This window comes from Nuphar pumila, chromosome 2, assembly GCF_984573655.1.
Source record: "Nuphar pumila chromosome 2, dmNupPumi1.hap1.1, whole genome shotgun sequence".
Lineage (NCBI taxonomy): Eukaryota > Viridiplantae > Streptophyta > Magnoliopsida > Nymphaeales > Nymphaeaceae > Nuphar > Nuphar pumila.
The window spans coordinates 67,270,484-67,289,612 of NC_143250.1; the positions used below are offsets into that span (position 1 = coordinate 67,270,484).

Here is a 19,129-nt window from a genome sequence, read left to right on the forward strand (position 1 = left end):
GGATCCGTCCCAACAAACTGCTAAAATTTTAGAAAAACGTGATTTCTGGGCCAACCGGAACTCGGATTTGAAAAAGTAAAATACCATTGCACTCAGAATTTCGAGACGCATCCAACTATATATTACATGAATATCAAATTCCGAATTTCGCCCGAATATAACCCGAACTTCGCTTGAATTTAAAGGTTGAATTTAAAACTCTTTGCCACACATCGATTGGCTTGTCTAGACCCTGATGATGAGACTTGGGTCAAACCCAAACTCTAAGACCTTGGTCTAAACTCGAGCCTCAAACGATTTTCTTACCAGACTTAGCCAAATTTCAAAGTTTTTCATGAAGTGACTAAGGTCTGAAAACACGAGATCTTACATCCCTACCCCCTTAAAAGAATTTCGTCCTCGAAATTAGAACGTACCAAATAAAAGAGGATAGTGTTGACGCATATCCGCCTCAGGCTCCCAAGTGCATTCATCTAGCCCATGATGCTGCCAACGCACCTTTACAAATGGAATCGTCCTACTGCGCAGTACCCTTTCTTGGCGTTCCACAATCTCTATCGGCTTCTCGTCCGTTGTTAAGTCAGGTTGTACCTCGATCGCCTCATAGTGAATTACGTGTGAGGGGTCAGGCACGTACTTTCTCAACATCGAGACATGAAAAACATCGTGAATCTGCGAAAACTGAGGAGGAAGGGCTACTCGATACGCAGTCTCTCCGACACGTCCAAGGACTTCGAAGGGTCCCACATACCTGGGACTCAACTTGCCTTTCTTCCCAAACCGGAAGATACTTTTCGTAGGCGAGATTCGAACAAACACGTGATCGCCTACCTCAAAACTGAGCTCTCTACGCCGCTGATCGGCATAACTCTTTTGCCTACTTTGAGCTGCAATCAACCTTTGTCGAATTAAACGTACCTGATCCGCATAGTGCTGGACGATTTCTGGAGACTCTACTGCTCTCACTCCAACCTCATCCCAACAAACCGGTGATCTACACGGTCGGCCATACAGTGCTTCATACGGGGTCATGCCAATACTAGCATGAAAGCTATTGTTATAAGAAAACTCTGCAAGCTTCACATGTTTGTCCCAATCACCGGCCCAATCCAGAGCGCACGCTCTCAACATGTCCTCGAGCGTCTGAATCGTTCGCTCTGACTGCCCGTCTGTCTGTGGATGGAAAGCAGTACTAAACTTCAAGGTAGTGCCAAGGGCTTTCTGAAGCTGGCGCCAAAATCGAGATGTGAACCTCGGATCCCGATATGACACTATCGAACGAGGCACTCCGTGAAGCCTAACAATCTCTTCTACGTAGAGATCGGCCAAACTCTCCAAGCTTTGACTAATCCTGATCGGAAGAAAATGAGCACTCTTTGTCAACCGATCCACAATCACCCATATGGCATCTCGTTGTCGTCGGGTCTTAGGCAGCCCTACGATAAAGTCCATTGAGATATCATCCCACTTCCATTCTGGAATCTCAAGAGGCTGCAAAAGTCCACCCGGTCTCTGGTGCTCAATCTTCACTTGCTGGCAAGTAAGACACCGAGATACGAACTCCGCGATGTCCCGTTTCATCTCATTCCACCAGTACGTCCTCTGAAGATCTTTGAACATCTTGGTGGAACCAGGGTGAACGGAATACTTCGACCTGTGAGCTTCACTCATCAGCTCTTCCCGTAATGCTTTAGGAACCCACCATCGGTCTCCGAACATAATGGTCCCGCTCTCCTCCCGGCGAAACTGCGCTTCTGGTTTCTGAGCACTATCGCACAACTTCTCAAAGTCCGGATCTTCTGATTGGAGTTCCTCGATTCGGTCTATGATCTCTGGTCGTGCCTGCATCCCGGCACAAAGGATGCGCTCGGAGTCATCAGAAAAAGGTTGCCATTGTACGAACTCGACCAGATCCCAACTGCGTCCAATCAAGCTAGCTGTTGTGACTGACGCCTTCCTACTAAGCGCATCAGCCACCACATTCGCCTTACCCGGATGGTAAGCGATGGAGAAGTCGTAATCCTTTAGGAATTCCAACCACCTACGTTGCCTCAAATTCAGGTCCCTCTGGGTGAAGATATATTTGAGGCTCTTGTGGTCAGACATGACCTCAAACGTTTCTCCATAAAGGTAGTGACGCCAAATCTTCAGCGCGTACACTACTGCCGCTAACTCCAAGTCGTGTGTGGGATAATTCTTCTCATGCACCTTTAGCTGTCGGGAAGCGTATGCTATGACATTTCCATGTTGCATAAGAACACAACCCAGTCCAGTCCCTGACGCATCACTATATACCACAAAACCACCCGCCCCAGAAGGCAATGTCAACACCGGCGCTGTGGTCAACCTCTTTTTTAACTCTTGGAAACTGTCTTCGCAACGAGAGGACCATTCGAACTTCACTCCTTTCTGCAACAACCGAGTCATCGGAGCCGCTATACGCGAGAAATCTTGAATGAATCGACGATAATAACCCGCCAATCCCAAGAAACTCCTAATGTCTGTCACCGTCTTCGGTTGTTCCCATGACAAAACGGCTTCCACCTTTGCTGGATCAACCTCTACACCTCTCTCGGATATCACGTGACCAAGAAACATCACCCTATCGATCCAAAACTCACACTTTAAGAATTTAGCATAAAGCTGATGTTCTCTCAGTGTCTGCAGCACGAGTCGCAAATGCTCTCGGTGATCTTCCACACTCTCCGAATATATCAGAATGTCATCTATGAACACGATGACAAAAGAATCCAGCCACAACTTGAAAACCCGGTTCATCAGATCCATAAATGCCGCAGGGGCATTTGTAAGTCCAAATGACATCACTAGAAATTCATAATGCCCATATCTGGACCTGAACGCTGTCTTAGGAATATCTTCGGTTTTAATCCTCAGCTGATGATATCCTGAACGAAGATCGATTTTCGAGAACACCTTGGCCCTTCTCAACTGATCAAACAAATCATCGATCCTAGGCAAAGGGTATTTGTTCTTCACCGTCACTTGATTCAACATGCGGTAGTCAATACAAAGTCGCATTGAACCATCCTTCTTCTTAACAAAGAGGACCGGGGCACCCCAAGGGGATACACTCGGTCTAATAAATCCTTTGTCAAGAAGCTCCTGCAACTGCTTTTTCAGTTCCCCTAACTCAGCAGGTGCCATGCGATACGGAGCGCGTGAAACTGGTGCTGTACCAGGCACTAGCTCGATCGAGAACTCAATTTCTCGATGCGGAGGCAAACCCGGCAAATCCTCGGGAAAAACATCCGGGAATTCGCGGACAACGTCTAACTGCTCCAAGGACGGCGCCTGACTGTCTTGAGCAGAAACACTGGCCAAGAATACCATGCAACCCTTCTTGTGGTACTTGGAGACCTTCAAAGCTGACACGATCTTCACCCCATCGGTTGGTCTCGTCGAATGGCACAACAATGTCGATAACTTGGGGTGCTCCAAGATTACCTTCCTGCCCCGACACTGGAGGGTCGCATTATGCTTGGACAACCAGTCCATGCCCAAGATGACATCATAGAATGTCATATCCAAAATGACCAAATCGGCCGACAACTCATGGCCTTCTATCACCACGCCTACGGACGGAAAATACTTCCCGCAGGAAGAGGATGCACTCATAGGTGACATCACATCAAGAGCCCTTTCGAGGCTAGATGGAGCCAAATCAAGCAACTTTGCAAACGAAGAGGAAATAAAGCTGTGTGTTGCACCCGAATCAAACATAACACGTGCAAAGTGTTCGGCGACTAAGAATATACCTTCGATCAGATCAGCCTGATCATCCTGGGAGGTTGTTGTCGCTGCGTAGACCCGTCCATTGGTCTTGCGCTGACCCTGCTGCTGTTGAGGCCTCTGCTGCTGTGGTTGTTGCGGCTGTCCACCCGGAACCGCAGGCTTGTTCGGACAGAAGGGGGCAATGTGCCCTGGCTGTTGGCACTGGTAGCATACCCCCTTAAACGATGGGCAAAAACCTAATGGATGATTCTTGCCACATCTGCGGCATGCCGGTTGGGCCTTCCCCTGTTGTCTCCGCGGCTGAGGTCGGCCCTGTTGCGTGCCCTGCTGTCGCCCGTCCCAGGTCCGCTGCTTCTTCCCGTTCTGCACTCCCCCTCCTGCTGGAGGATTCTTCCTGGTCCCGCCTGAAGAACCTCCTCCGCTGCCACCCTTCTTCTGAAAACCACCTTTGGATCGTTCCCAGTCCTCGGTCAGTACGGTGGCCGACTCGATCGCCTCGGCCAGGGTAGAAGGACGACCCCCGAGCACACGAGTCCGTAACCCGTCCTTCAGTCCACGAACGAATCTAGCTGCCCTTGCCTTCTCATTCTTGAAGAGGTTTGGGCTATACTTCTCAAGCCTCCGGAACTTAGTAGTGTATTCCACTAGACTCATGGTCCCCTGAGTCAGATCGAGGAACCTTTGTTGCATCTGCTCCTCGGCGTAAGGGGGAAAGTAGGCGTCCAGAAACTCCTCCCTGAACGTCTCTCAAGGAATCTCATCCCAATCAACAAATTTCACCCTTCGCAGGGTGTCCCACCAGTTCATGGCATCGCCCTTTAAGCGGTACGTGCCAAAGGGTGTCTTTCTCTCCTCAGGGACAAGTAAGACGTCAAACACCCGCTCAATCTCCTCGACCCATCTCTCGGCAGCCTCCGGGTCTGCCTTTCCTGAAAAGGAAGGCGGGTCCAACTTCAGAAACCTCTCGAACGAAACGCCACCTGCGTTGGGAACGATGTTGACCGGAGGGTCACGAGTCGCTGCCTGCACGGCTGCCTGTGCAGCCTGTGCTGCTTGGGCCGTTTGTGCAGCTTGTGCCGCCATAGTCTCTGTTAGGGTATGGATGGTCTCCATCATGAAATCTCTTTCCTCCTGCCAGTTCGTGGGAGCAGCAGTAGAAGACGAAGCGCCTCTACGGGTATAGTGCGACATCTACAATGCACCACCTTTTCAAATTAGACTATTATTGACACTACCCCTTTAGGGTTGATCATGAACAGTATTTGTTCCCGAATCACATCAGACTTTTAATTCACACCAAAGAACATTAAATTTTAAGTAACATAATCACACAGGACTTATACAAAGTAAGCAAAAGTATTAAGCAACATACCAGTGAAAAAGACTGCTCTGGAGGACGAGTCACAACTTGTTGACCCTTCAGGACAGGGCTCACATACCAATTATGATAATTAAACATTAAAAGACGATAAAATTGCAAGTATTTGTGGGGCTCTGATACCAAACCTGTAACGACCCCAACTCATCCCCTTTGAAAATGCGGAATTTTTTTTTTTTCCTAGAACAGTGCGGAAAACTTCCCAAAGACCCAGGGTCCTCACAGTTCCAATTCCAACTGGATAGCCACAAACCACAAAGGAACTTGCAATTAACATCCATAACTAACCATTACCTTTATTCATGAATGAAAAACTAATCTCAAAAATAAAGTGTCTGACTCAAGTAACTACTGATGACATTAAGCAAATAACAAGAACACTAGACTGAAAAACCGAAATAAAGAGCCACTCTGTCCACAAAGAAGACTGTCAAACTCGTTGTGACTCTCACGCCCTCGCAGTAGCTGTCGACTTCACTGATCACCTGCTTCTGCGAAAAACCAACGAAGTAGGGTGTCAGAATCGAAATCCTGAGCACAGCTACTTCTTAATGAAACAAGTGAGATAAAGAATGAAGATGAGATATCATGCAACAATTAATGGAAATACATACAAGACAGTTTATAGCAATTGAGAATTTAATCATGCAACAATCATAACTGCTAAGCTCGCAAAGACAGTAAAGCAGTAGCATCTACTAAAATTTCAGCATGCAACAAGAATTTAACATTCAACATCTACCCTCATGTACTGAGTAAGGAAACCATTAAAGTATGCATGATCTAATGCATAACAGGAAAAATGCATGTCTTTTATGCAATGCATGAATCATTTTATTATCTTCCATTTAAGTCTTTTGTTTCTTTATGCATGCCCTATTAAATGCATACAACTTTATGTTTCTCTTTTAATTACCGTTGCCCGCGGATACACCAAACGGGTACAAACCCCGAGGTTAAGTTAGGTTCTCAGGGTAGCTTAGCACACAATTTAGATTTTATTACTGGGTTCCAACTTAGCCCTCGACCGAATCACCTTCGGAACATTAGACCTCCACATCTAATGTCGGGGACACAAGGGACACCCCACGCCCACAAGTGCCACTTTCTTGGTACCAAAAACAACAGCTGTGTCAAACACACCACTCCCGGGTAAAGTGGCGGACTCTCCCTAAAACCGTGGCAAGGAGAAGGAACCTCAATATCGGGTTCAGGGGACCAAAATTAAGCACACGGAGTTTTGTATCCTCACAGTCTCCCCAAGACCGGATTTCTAAGATCCCATTCTCCAGATGGGTGATCCCAGAAGGTATATTACACTGTGCTTTATTATTTCTTTTATTTAAAATTTAATTTCTTAAATTTTGCAACATCATATGCAAAAAGAAAGATAAAAGCTCGCATCTACCTCGCGAGAGCCATCACAGGACTCCGGCCTGTGGAAACATATAGAACAGTGCAATAAAACTGAAATATTAATAAGGCATGATCTTTGCAATGCATTGAAATGAATGAGGGAAAACAATTCCACAACTCGGGTTTACCAAACCCTCGATGATTCATCATAATCACCGAAGCACTGATGCAAGAATCATAATCATAAGTATGCAGTGGTATTAACATGCCTGCAAGGGATAGGCATATACGTACCAAATTAACCTATTGACAATAAACATGAAATATGACATTCCCATATGCAGATTACACAACCCATGTTATACCCCATTTTTCTGTGCATATGCATGGTATGCGCATGCATGACTCTTTATGCAATTATCACCACATATGGTTCAAATCATGAATTGTAATGAGATGAATAAAAGAGCATTCATGTGTTTATGTATATGCAACCACACCTGTTAAGTCTATAAATAAGTAAGCACTCAACAACTTTGTCATGGAATAAAGTGTAAGCATGCTCAAACACACATATGAACCACATCAACGCCTAACATATGTGAAAATCAAAATTTCAGGTACATGACTTATTCCCAAGGTTTAACATGCCGTAAGAGATTTAAAAGCCTAACTTTACTAATTGCAGCCAGCCCTGTTTTTATAATTTAACACACTTATATCACTAGCATGCTACAATACCCACATGAGAAAAAAAATTGTATCTAACAGCGCAGCACAGCCCAGCCGACCCGGTCGGCTGGGTCTGACAGGGTATTCACAGGCCCCTTTTGGGCCTGTGTAAGCTGCCAGGAAGCCCCTCCTGTACAGAAAAATTTTCTGTATAAAGTATACCCAAAAGTTTTCTCAAGGCCAAGGCCCAGGCCAGCACCCACTGACTGGGTCGACTGGGCCTGCCCCAGCCCTGCCAAAACCATCCACACACACCCAGCCAAGCACTTGGCTGGGCCTGTCGGTTCGGCCAGCAGCTGACAGTCAGCCGAGAGCCACTCTGCTGGCTGCCAGCCAGCCAAACCAACAGCCGAAACCTCACTAAAAACAGATTTCACAGTTTTTTTTTTTTAAGAACAATGCCCAGCCCAGCCGACCCTGTCGGCTGGGTCCACCAGCATGTGCACAGACCCAGTTTGGGCCTGTGTATGCTGTCAAAAAGAACAGCCTACCTGCCACAAGAAAACTGATATATATATATATATATATATATATATATATATATATATATATATATATATATATATATATATATATATATATATATATTTATTTATTTATTTATTTTTATATAAATGTTTTTGTTGCAAGCCTACCTTCGGAGTTCCGTATGAAGTTCTATTTCCTTAAAGAAGGGACTTGGTCAACGGGTTCTTGGATTACCTATGTTAAGATGGATGTATTATTGCATGTATATATATACACGTATGTGTATATAAATATGTATATATATATATATATATATATATATTTTTTTAATATAATATATTTGTATATTTTACATATATACTATATATGTATATATATAGTATATATAATATATATATAGTTGTATATATAATGTATATACTATAGTCAACTCAGAGTTACCGAAAGCGCCTTTGCTATAGGGGAAGCGCGCTTCCCCGTTATGTGCTTCGGAAGCGCGAAACGCGGTGCTTCCGAAATGCATGGAGGAAGCGCATTTTAAATTTAGGAAGCGCGTCCCCCTTTAAAAGCGTACGGGTCCCCCTTTAATAGGGGACATGTTTCCATTTAAAGGGTTACGCGTACCCCTTTAAAGAGAAACGTGTTTCTATTTAACGAGGGACGCGTACCCTTTCAAAGGGGGGACGCTTAAAAGAAAGACGAGTTTGCCCTTTTAAAAAAAATTAACTCGTGAAAAACAAAAAACTTAAGGAAAATTTTTATTAATAAGGGGGCAAAATGGACATTGTACAAAACTCATGAAAACCTAAAAGGGTCTTAGGGTTTTAATCAGTGTTGTTAAAAACGCACCTCAAGGCGCAAAAAGCGCGCCTCGCCTCGAGGCGAGGCCCTTTTCGCCTTGAGGCGCACTTAAAAAGCGCAACAACCTCAAGGCGTATGCCTCATGCGCCTTGAGGCGTACGCCTTGAGGCGAGGCGCGCCTCAAACTGAGGCGCGCATTAAAAAATCGGATGGCCCGGACCCGAGATCGACCCGAATCCGGGCCCGTATTCTCGAAAGATCGAGAACTTGTCTTTAAAAAAGACAGACGCTTCGGGGCGAGGGAAAGCCCTCACCCCTTCTCTCTCCACTCTGTCCCCTCTCGTCCCCCGCCACTGCTCGCCGTCGGCCACCACTCTTCCACCTTCTTCTTTCCTTTGCTAAGAAGCCATCGGCGACCCGCTGGCCACCACTCTTCCACCTTCTTCTTTCCTCTGCTGAGAAGCCATCGGCGACCCGCCGGCCACCACTCGCCGCCGGCCACCACTCGCCATCGGCCAGCGACTCACCACCACCGCCGTCCATGCTGGCGACCTCTGCGCATTCCGGTGACAGGTAAGATCTGGGTGTTTTTCCCCAGCTTCTTCTTTTGTCATTTGTTCTTTGTGAAACCGTGTAACCTACGTTTATGGGGAACCCGGCTTCACTCATCCCTATATCATCCTCTGTGGTCATAACTCCCTCGGGGATCTCATTGGTACTAAGTTATTTTGATCAATCTGGCCCTATCGATGGGTTCAGCACGGTTGATTTAATAGAAATCAATCTTTTGATAGTGTTCTTTAACAAAAAAAAACATGATTTTCAATTTATTTTGACAGTGTTCTTTAACAAAAAAAACCATGTTTTTATTAATGGTTATTGATTTTTGAATCAGCAAAAAAGTCTTGCACATAAGTCGGATTCTGTCTATTCAAATGTCGATCTTCACTAAATGGATGATGTAGATCACATACACAGGGTCAAATTTGATGAAAATAACTTGCATCAGTGAGGTCCTAATTACATGTTAATCTCATATTTTTTTCGTATTTATTTGAGATTTTTTATTTCGTGTTGGTTGGCTCTTCATCAATAAAGCATTTCTTATTTATTTATAATTTTAGATCATTTTTATAGTTTTTTTTAAGTTTAAAAAAAATTTTTTTGAGGCTTACACTTTGCGCCTCGAGGCTTACGCCTCGCCTCGGATTTTGGTGGAGCGCCTCGCTACGCCTCAACGCTTTTAACAACACTGGTTTTAATTTTTGCATCCGATTCCTCTCTCTCTCTCTCTCTCTCTCTCTCTCTCTCTCTCTCTCTCTCTCTCTCGAGTTTTCGGCCACCCACTTTCGGCGACGAAAGAAATTCCGGTGACCTCGTCGCGATGAATCTGTTTAGGTACGCTCTCCTCTCACTCTATCTCGATTCTCTCCATTTCTCTCATGCTCTCTCGCATGACTACAACACAAGCCAAGCATGGCGAATCGGCGACTCTCTGGGGTGAGAAAGTAAGCCCTCAGAAATTTTTTTGCTTTTGTTGTTTTTAAGGAAAGAGTATCATGAAACAAATCTTTCATGTACTTCTGTTGCACAAACAACTGATGTTATATATTCCTAGAAGCTATGTCACACGGACTCGGCTCCAAGGTCGCCGCACCCGCGTCGACACGCACCGACACGGGTGCGGCTCGGACTCGGTCAACCCGACCCTGGGTGCGGTCAACGCACCCAGGGTCATTTTGGTCCATTTTTTGGAAATTTTCTTTTTTTGAAATTTTTTTTTTAAAAATGTTCTGGGCTACAGCTGTAAGGAAAAAAACCCATCACAACTAAAAAACCTGTACACTTTCAAGTTTTAAGTACAGAATGGGCACAACTCAAGTTTTTGTGGTTTTTTCCTGTATGAAGAAAGTGAATTATTACAGTGTATGAAGAAAGTGCCCAAAAGTGAATTATTCCTGTATGAAGAAAGTGTACAGAATGCCTTCACAACTCATCACCTGTCCCCTAATGGGCACAACTTTGACCGAGTCTTATATATATATATATATATATATATATATATATATATATATATATATTTTTTTTTTTTTATTTTTTTTTTTTAATATATATATATAGCCGAGTCCCCGTGTCCAAAATTTTTGAAATTGCGCCGCACCCGTGTCGCACCCGCACCCATGTGACATAGCCTAGAAGATACGCATCACTTGGCCCCTTTATGTTGTTCCCAAAGTGCAATGAATTTTTTCTCAAAATTCCAAACATCTTCTATCCTTCTCAAGATCCACTGTTTATATTCCTGCACACCCACGATCTTTTAGACAACCTGAAAAGTGAAAAGCTAAAACACTAGCGCATGTCACCCATGATCTTTTAGACAACTTGCCTAATCGAATTTCAATCACAAAAGAGACAATCCGCTTCACAGAAGGTTCTCGTTTTGTCAAAGGAGCGAAGTCAGAGACAGACCTACATTAGGACTGGGGGTCCTGCCCCCCTTAAAACTTATATTAGAGCACCTTTATTTGACTGCTTTCAACATAGGTAAAAAAAAAATTGTGCCAACCCAAAAAAAAAATCTGCCCCCTTAAGAAAAAAAATTTGGTTTATGTTTGCCCCCCAATAAAAGTTTATGGGTTCATCCCTGAGCGAAGTTCTAGTTTTTGTTTTTTTCTTAAGGCAAGTTGGGGTTAGACAGAACCCTACCAATTATACAATTATACCATTGGGTTTTGAACATGCAACGTCCCAACACAAGGTGACATGCACTAGTTGTTGCTACTACCAGACAAGCGAAACCCCCACTAAGTCACACGGACTCGGCTAGGGAGGCACCGCACCCGAGTCGACATGACCCGACACGGGTGCGGCTTCGGACATGGATCAGACTCGGTCAACGAGTCGAGGCCGAGTCCATCCTTGTTTTGGACTCGATCAACGTTGACTGAGTCCAAAAATGTTCATTTTTAGGGAAAAAAACCAAAAAAAAAAATGATCTTTTGATATTTATTTTAAAAAAAAAAAATTATATATATATATCATGTGTCTCAAACATAAGCCCCAGAAAAAAATCCGGGGGGCGCTGCCCCCGTACAACCCCCCGCCAGGGGCGGCCCCGCCTGGACCCCCGCCCGCTGACCGCGCAATGGGACCCGCGACGGGGGGAGCCCCCGGACCCCCATTTCTACAAAAGCAAAAGTACAATTTGCAAAGTTTGTAAAAACACTCATGCTGGTGCCAAATTTTAGAGGACAATATCCACATATATGCACACACTGAATATATTATATATATATATATTAAAAAACATATACATATATATAGCCGTGGCCCCATGTCCAAAACTTTTGAAATTGCGCCGCACCCGCACCCATGTGACATAGTACGACACTTGCTAATATATTTCATACTTCCTAGCTCTTAATATGCTGAAAGGCTATTAATAGCCCAATTTAATCATAAAAGATAATTTACTTAGGAAGAAGGTTGCAGAAATAAAAGCAGCATGATTCAAGGAAACAGAAAACATTACAAAACGAGAGCATATCAGTCCAAATCACCATGGGAAAATGCTCTAACATCCCCACCATCAACCATCCATTCTGGATATCAATGGCCCCCAACATGGCTGCCAATGACGACATTATCAATACACGGTCAGATGTTAGAGAATATAAATATATATATATATATATGAGTGGCTGTTCATGGCTTGGCTTGCCAGCTATACAAACCGCTCATGAATGAGTTCATGGCAAACCGGCCCGAGCTTAGTCATGAGCTGATTGGTTCCTTTACTAACCCTATTCCTAACTGTGGCAAATTATCTGAATTATTTGGGTTTTTTATAAAACTAGTACTTGATGTACTGCATAATCGAGCTCTTTTGTTATCTACATTCTTTTTTATTTGCCTGTTTAACAATTTTTCATAAATGCAAACTTATGAAAGAACATTCTTTCTTTTTCTCTTTTTAATTTTGTTTGCTTCATCATAGTATATTATAGATAGATCTTTCACCTCTAAGAATGATGCTTATTTAAAATTTTAAAGTGTGCATATGTTAAATGGTTGCAACAAGAATGTGAATTATGATTTCTCTTGATGTATTATTTTTTAAATTCTTGATAGTTGCAACATGATGCATTTGTTAGATAATTGCAACTTATATTATTTATTGTCTTAGATACATGTTAACGATGACATAAATCTTATTTTTTGATAAAATAAAATTATATAATTACATTTTCGCTTTCCTTTCGATTCTTATTCGCTTCTCACTCGAATCCTATGTCGCTTCCTTCTTCGCTTCCGAGACGCTTCCTGATTCGCTCCTAAGTCATCCCGCGCTTCCCGCTTCCTAAAATTTTAGAAGCGCCTCGCTTCCCGTATCGCTTCTCGCTCCCGCTTCCTCGACTAGCAACTCTGAGTCAACTATTTTTAGTTGTTGGAAAGGGTCCAACAGCTAGATTTTTAGTTGTTGGATCCTCTCCAACCGCTAGAAAGGGTATTCCCCTTCTCTCTCTTCTCTACCATAGCATGAGTGAGGCTTGAGAGAGTGATGGGTAGTTTTAGGATTATATGCGTGATTTGAGTGTATTGTAGTGCGGATTCTTTGTAATTTTTATTTATTTTTTATTATTTCAATTTCATCCTTAATGAAATTGTTTACTTTTAAGTCTTGTGTTCTATGGCCATTTGTATTGTGAATGTGTGTTTAACTACATTGTATTCTTGGTCTATGAGACACATTCTAAAGTGCATTGTGATCTGTGTCATTTCGTGACATGTTATCAAAGGAAGGCATCGGGGTCTTTGAAAAGATTTGTATTAATGAATGAAATAGATTCAAGGATTTCGCAATTCCGGTATGTATCCTTGGCTTTTTGTTTTTTATATGTATGGTAAGTTTTAAAAAGAATTATGTTAAAAATAAATTTTTTTATGTAGAAATTATTGTGTTTTGATATATATATATATATATGTATTGGATTATAGATATGTGTAGTGAAAATCTATATTTTGCAAAGATATATACACTTTTGCACACTCACTTCATTTGAATAAAAATATATTTTTATAGTATACCTTATTTATCCCCTTTGTGGGATTTGTGATTGTATTCTTTTGGAACACCTCTTCTTGGTCCCCTTTGTGAGTATTGTGAGTGTGTTCCTTAGAGGACACCTTTGTAGTTATTCACTCAAGTTGAATATGTAGCTTCTTAAAATATTATGCATTTCTTAACGTATGTATGGACTATATTTGGAATATTATGATGTGATCAAGCATGAACTTTTATCGTGGTCGATTTCTAATGAGGCCTTTTTTAATATGTTATTTCATATATATTTGAGCAATATTTGCTCTATTAAGTAAGATTATTTTCAAATGACACGTGTTGGATTCAGATTTTTGTTTTGGCATATGCTTTAAGAAGTCTTTATTGAATGGCATAAGCATGACTTGTTATTGTATAATAAATGTGCTTATCTTTTGTGATTTCTCTCTTGCGTATTGATATTTTAAATCATGCTTACTGAAGAATGTTACATTATGAGAAAAAGTCTATTTTTGATGTGATCATATATGTGTGGATCTTTATGGCTATTTGGGAGTATTTTATCAAAAACATCTATATTGTTTTTAATAAGATTGTATGTAGCCCTTAGTTGGTTTTTTTGTATGTCACCCACTAGTGGCTTTGTATCTATGTGGTTGTGAACTAGTGCATTTAAGTTTTTTTATAACCCTTTGAGAATCTCCGTATGATTGTCTTCAATTGCCTCATACTAGACTTATGATTTAGCTCTAACCACTTATCATATGTGTTTCTATCTCTTTAATGAGACTTGCGTGATTGATTGTCTTGCGTGATTTGCATTAACACTTTTCTAAGCATATGTTAATGAAATATTTCTCATTTTTGCATGTGACTCTCTTTGAGAGTTGTTGAAATGTATCTCTATCAGGGAGATTCTTTGATCTAAGCATTTCTTGACATTTGTGGGATTTTAAATCTCTTCATATTTTTTAAAAGAATTTTCATTATTATCTATTAATATTGGTTAATAAGTGATTTTTTCATTGGTCCTAAATTATTGCATGGTTCATTCATATATGCATTAGTTGTGTGTTTAAATATTGCTTCTAATTGATCCATGCTTATTCATATATTCTGTTGTGGAAAAATGATTTGTTATTTATACTCCATTGTGTGTTATTTGATCATGATATTAATGATGTTGAAAATCTATGCCTATTATGCATTAATGTGCCATTTGTGATAGATATATGTGTGCATGATTTTCATGAAATGGCTTTATCATTACTATTGCTTGCATCTCTCTTAATATTATTCTATTATGTTCTCTTGTGAATTAAGAAATTTTGATTTCTTAAAAATTTATCTATTAAGGTGAGTCTCTCAATGGCTATCATGTTTAATTTATTAAATATTTTTTATATATTGTATGATTAAAAAATATTAAATATTTTTTATATACTTTTGTGTGTTTGGTAATCTTCTCTCTATAATATATATATAAGTATAGTTATTTCTTGTTAGATTGTTGTTGTTTTGTTCTACTTACAGGTTTTAGAGAATTGATGATATTGAAGATCCTCTCTGTATCGAAGCATTTGATTGAGCATCCTTTAAAGAAACACCAAATGGAAGAACTTGATAAAGTCTATGGAGACATTTTATGTAATGGGTTTCTTCTTTTGTAATTTCAAACTTGCACTGAGTCACTATAAGTTTGAAGGGGAGTGTAAGATGGATGTATTCTTATATATTATATATATATATATATATATGTAGTTGTATATATAATATATATACTATAGTCAACTTAGCTTTACTAAGTCAACTAAAGTTGACTGTTTTTAGCTGTTAGAGAGGGTCTTCTAGCCGTTAGACCCTTTCCAACAGCTAGAAAGGGTACTCCCCTTCTCTCTCTTCTCTACCCTCTTCTCTATAAATAAGTGGGTGTGTGCATGAGTGAGGCTTGAGACAGTGATGGGTACTTTTAGGATTATGTGTGTCATTTGAGTGTATTGTAGTGAGGATTCTTTTTAAATTTTTTTTTTGTATTATTTGAATTTCATTCTTAACAAAATTGTTTACTTTTAAGTCTTGTATTCTATGGGCATTTTTATTGTGAATGTGTGTTTAACTACATTGTATTCTTGGTTTATTGGACGCATTCCAGAGTGCATCGGGATCTGTGTCATTTCATGACAACCTAAGGATATGTATTAGGGTCTGATATAGGTTCTAGGTCTCAGAGATATCAGGTTGGGTTATGGAAGAGGCCGGTGAGGTGGAACGGGCCGAACTACACATTTTCCCGAATTAACAAGGTGCGATTATGATGTTTCGGGTCCCAGACGACTTAGGCAACTTTAGAGAATGTTAGGAACTGATCTTAAGGTATGATAGAGATACAGAGAGTGATATAAATAATTGAGACACATTTGCAAAGAAGGCTTATCAGCAAAACCACGACTAGCAGGACTCCTACGTCGAATTCCAAGGTAAGGATCACTCCACAACGAAGACACAAGTACGAGAAGGGCTTGGGCCCTTGGAGGGATTGAAGGATCAGCCTAGGGAGGCCTGGTCTCACGTGAATCACATAAAGGAGAGGGCAAAACATGAGAGAGAGAGGGACGTCCAAAGAGAGAGAGATTGAGAAACTTCAATTTCTTATTCTATAATGCATAAAAGGGAACCTCGGACCTCTATTTATAAATGGGAGGCATGGGATAGAGTTCTTATCCAATCAACCTATCCTAAAGCATAAAGACTCCTACTGAAAAATAAAGACTGAATAAGGACTCTAGATTCCTTCCTATGACAGGATTCCTCTAAGAGAGACTCTTCAAAGAGCAAATCAACTAAAGACTCTTCAACAATTAATTAACTCTAATCAGCTTCTAGACTTGGGGACATCCTTTAGGACTCTCCAACATGACACGCCCTCTTAGGTAGACCTCACTCCTTAATTGGCTTGCCTTCTCTGCTTGACATGTGTCTTATTTTTCCTTCTCCTGCCTTGGACTTTGGATCTCTGACTTGTCACCCATTAGAGAAGCCATATCAGTTGTCATGTCATCATAATGGACCCACACACAAGTTGGAATCGCCCCCTATGAGCATGAGGTGGCATCTGGGATTTGGAGCGTAGATCCCGAGGCATCTCCTAGATAATCGAGTCGTAACAAAAACAAATGACCATAGACATTGCACATGAAGTAATGCAACTTCACAATAAGAAAAGTAACATATAATCACCTCCCTTCGTTGATCTCTTGTGACTAGCTTTTCTTCTTCAAAAAAGCGTAATGTACGACGGAGTTGTTTTGAGTGCAACTTCAAATCCTTTGCTAAATCTTCCTCTTTAACCCACTGACGCCTACAAAGTTTAAATAGTGTGAGTCACAAAATATTTAGCAAATGTTATGGATTTAATCAACCAACTGAATTCACTTCTTTCTCTAGAATAAACCAAGGGAATGGGACAACTTATCCAATTAGTTCACATCATTGCAGTGCATTACATATTGACCTGAACAGAAAACAAGACCAAATGGGAAGACACGAGCTTTATTCTAGACTTCATCACATATCAAGCATCTTTTTAATACCAACAAAAATTTCAAATACATGAAAATAAAGCATTGCAATATCGAGACAAATATATGCATCAAGAAGGCACTCGTTAGTTCAAATTCACCCTCCACTGTGGGTTATTCTGCCATGCAGTACCACATCATTCTTTTTGTTAAAAGTACAATATGACCTATATAGAAAAAAGTCCTGCTGATTATATTGTGAGAAGAGTATTTACTACAGTGGCTTTGACATATGAAGCCCAATTTTTTTGGGTATTTGGCTTCTGTATTGCACTTGACCTAGCACAATTTTGAGATCATAAGCATGGGCAAAGCCCAAATCCCACTGGCATACATGTGTCACATTAATGACCTACCTACCAACTTTGTAGGCCACCTTTCAAGGTGGGAACAGGTGATATAGAACAGGAACTTATATAAAACCACAGTTCAGTATACTACCGAAATGGCATGCTAACCTTTGAACATACATTAAAATAACTAGAATGTGTTTTTATGTTTTTCTTTTTCTTGGTGACAAAGAAAGAAAGTTCATTTTGATTATTTTGATACACAACTCCAGTCGCAATCCTAGATATGTTGTGTTGAAAGCCACGTTCTTGACTTTACTTTCGAGCTGCACAAATGCAGGAACTGGAATAGCTGGTGTACTGTTCCAAATTTCATATGGTCAGAGTTATGGTCCTTACCGCAAAATCACGATATCAGGCTTAAGATTCTAGTAAACCTGGTGCACCCACTATGAAATCTACAAATGGCACGAGGAAAGGAACTCAATTGCACCTACTTATCAGGAAAAGTAGGATTAGGTTGGGAAGTTGCAATGTGGAGTATCAACATGACTTCCTAACGCATCCTATTTTTCTGGATAAGCTGGCAGAGCCAAGCACCGGCTAACAGAAAGAAGAAAATTCTCAACATGTACATAGAATGTCAATAAACTAAAGATGTCTGTAATTATCAGAACCAAAATATTGGCATTACTTCTCCCAGAGAAATCGAATATCGCCCATAAGGTGCCAGACATAACCATAATTTCTTTGCAACGACCGTATACTATATTCCCAAACAGAATTGTCGAACCAACGAACAAATTATTCAAAAATTACCACAAAGTTTAATGATGGTATTGCATACGAAAGCAAAATTGATCAAAAAAAAACACGGAATTAGAAGAAATTTTACCTAGTGAGGGCGTCTAGGATCACCACTGCGATTCCTCTGTTATCACTGCGACCAGTTTTAGGCTGATTCTCTCCCTTGGTGGTTAGATCATCATAGAAAGCCCGTGCCACCAATCGCACCAACCTACGAAACCCAAACAAACCCACTGAGCCGCGCCCTATTCGCTACCAAATTTTTCTCAAAGAAAGGCAAAAAAGAACAACACTCAACAGCCAAAAACGCTAATAAGAAGGCAGTTCAAGAATCACCCAACAACCAAAATAGCTGAAGAGAGAGGATCAACGGAAGGCACCTCTTGAAGGGCTCCGAGCTCGTCAGCGTGAACCTCGGCCCGCCCACGTCAGGATTCATCTCCGCAGATCGCGACAGCTGCTTCTACCCCCAAGCAGGCGTTCGAGCCACTCTTGTTGTTTCAGAGTGAGCATCAAAGGCTCGCTACAAATGCATGCTTGCTCCCATCATCAACTGGGGAAGCTCTTTTGCTCGTCGCCGCCACGAGCGTCTCTCAGGAGAGCACACACGCCCTTCGGCTTCGGCAGACAGCGCCCCCAAAGCCCAGAACAAACACGGCTGGCTGATTGCTCCATAAATAGGAAAGAGTAATTTACAGAAAAAACATTAACTTATCCATTATTTCATAATACAGACACATATCTTAATTATTACATTCAACTGCCACAATATTTTATTTTATTTCAAATATCCGCCTGAGAAATAAAAGGATATTTGTGAACTTTTCTTTCTTTCTCTAAGAAGCAGCTCATGTTATGCTCAGAGGTAGGCAATGAACCGGGCTTGGGCATTAAAATTTGA

The 19,129-nt window shown here is 41.2% G+C and overlaps 1 protein-coding gene across 2 annotated transcripts in view; it reads right to left on the reverse strand.

Annotated features, from left to right (window-relative positions):
- Positions 1-18,878, reverse strand: part of LOC149845657 (uncharacterized) — an 86,906-nt gene extending 68,028 nt beyond the window's left edge. The window contains exons 1-3 of one of the 2 annotated variants that reach the window (XM_089995893.1): positions 18,609-18,878; positions 18,317-18,439; positions 16,791-16,911 (exon numbers count right to left, since the gene is read on the reverse strand). In XM_089995893.1, the coding sequence (XP_089852019.1) occupies positions 16,791-16,911; positions 18,317-18,439; positions 18,609-18,667 (303 nt within the window). In that variant the 5' untranslated portion in view covers positions 18,668-18,878. The remainder of the gene's footprint in view (positions 1-16,790; positions 16,912-18,316; positions 18,440-18,608) is intronic. The other variant, XM_089995894.1, reaches the window with a different exon arrangement.
- Between the last annotated feature and the right edge of the window lie 251 nt (positions 18,879-19,129).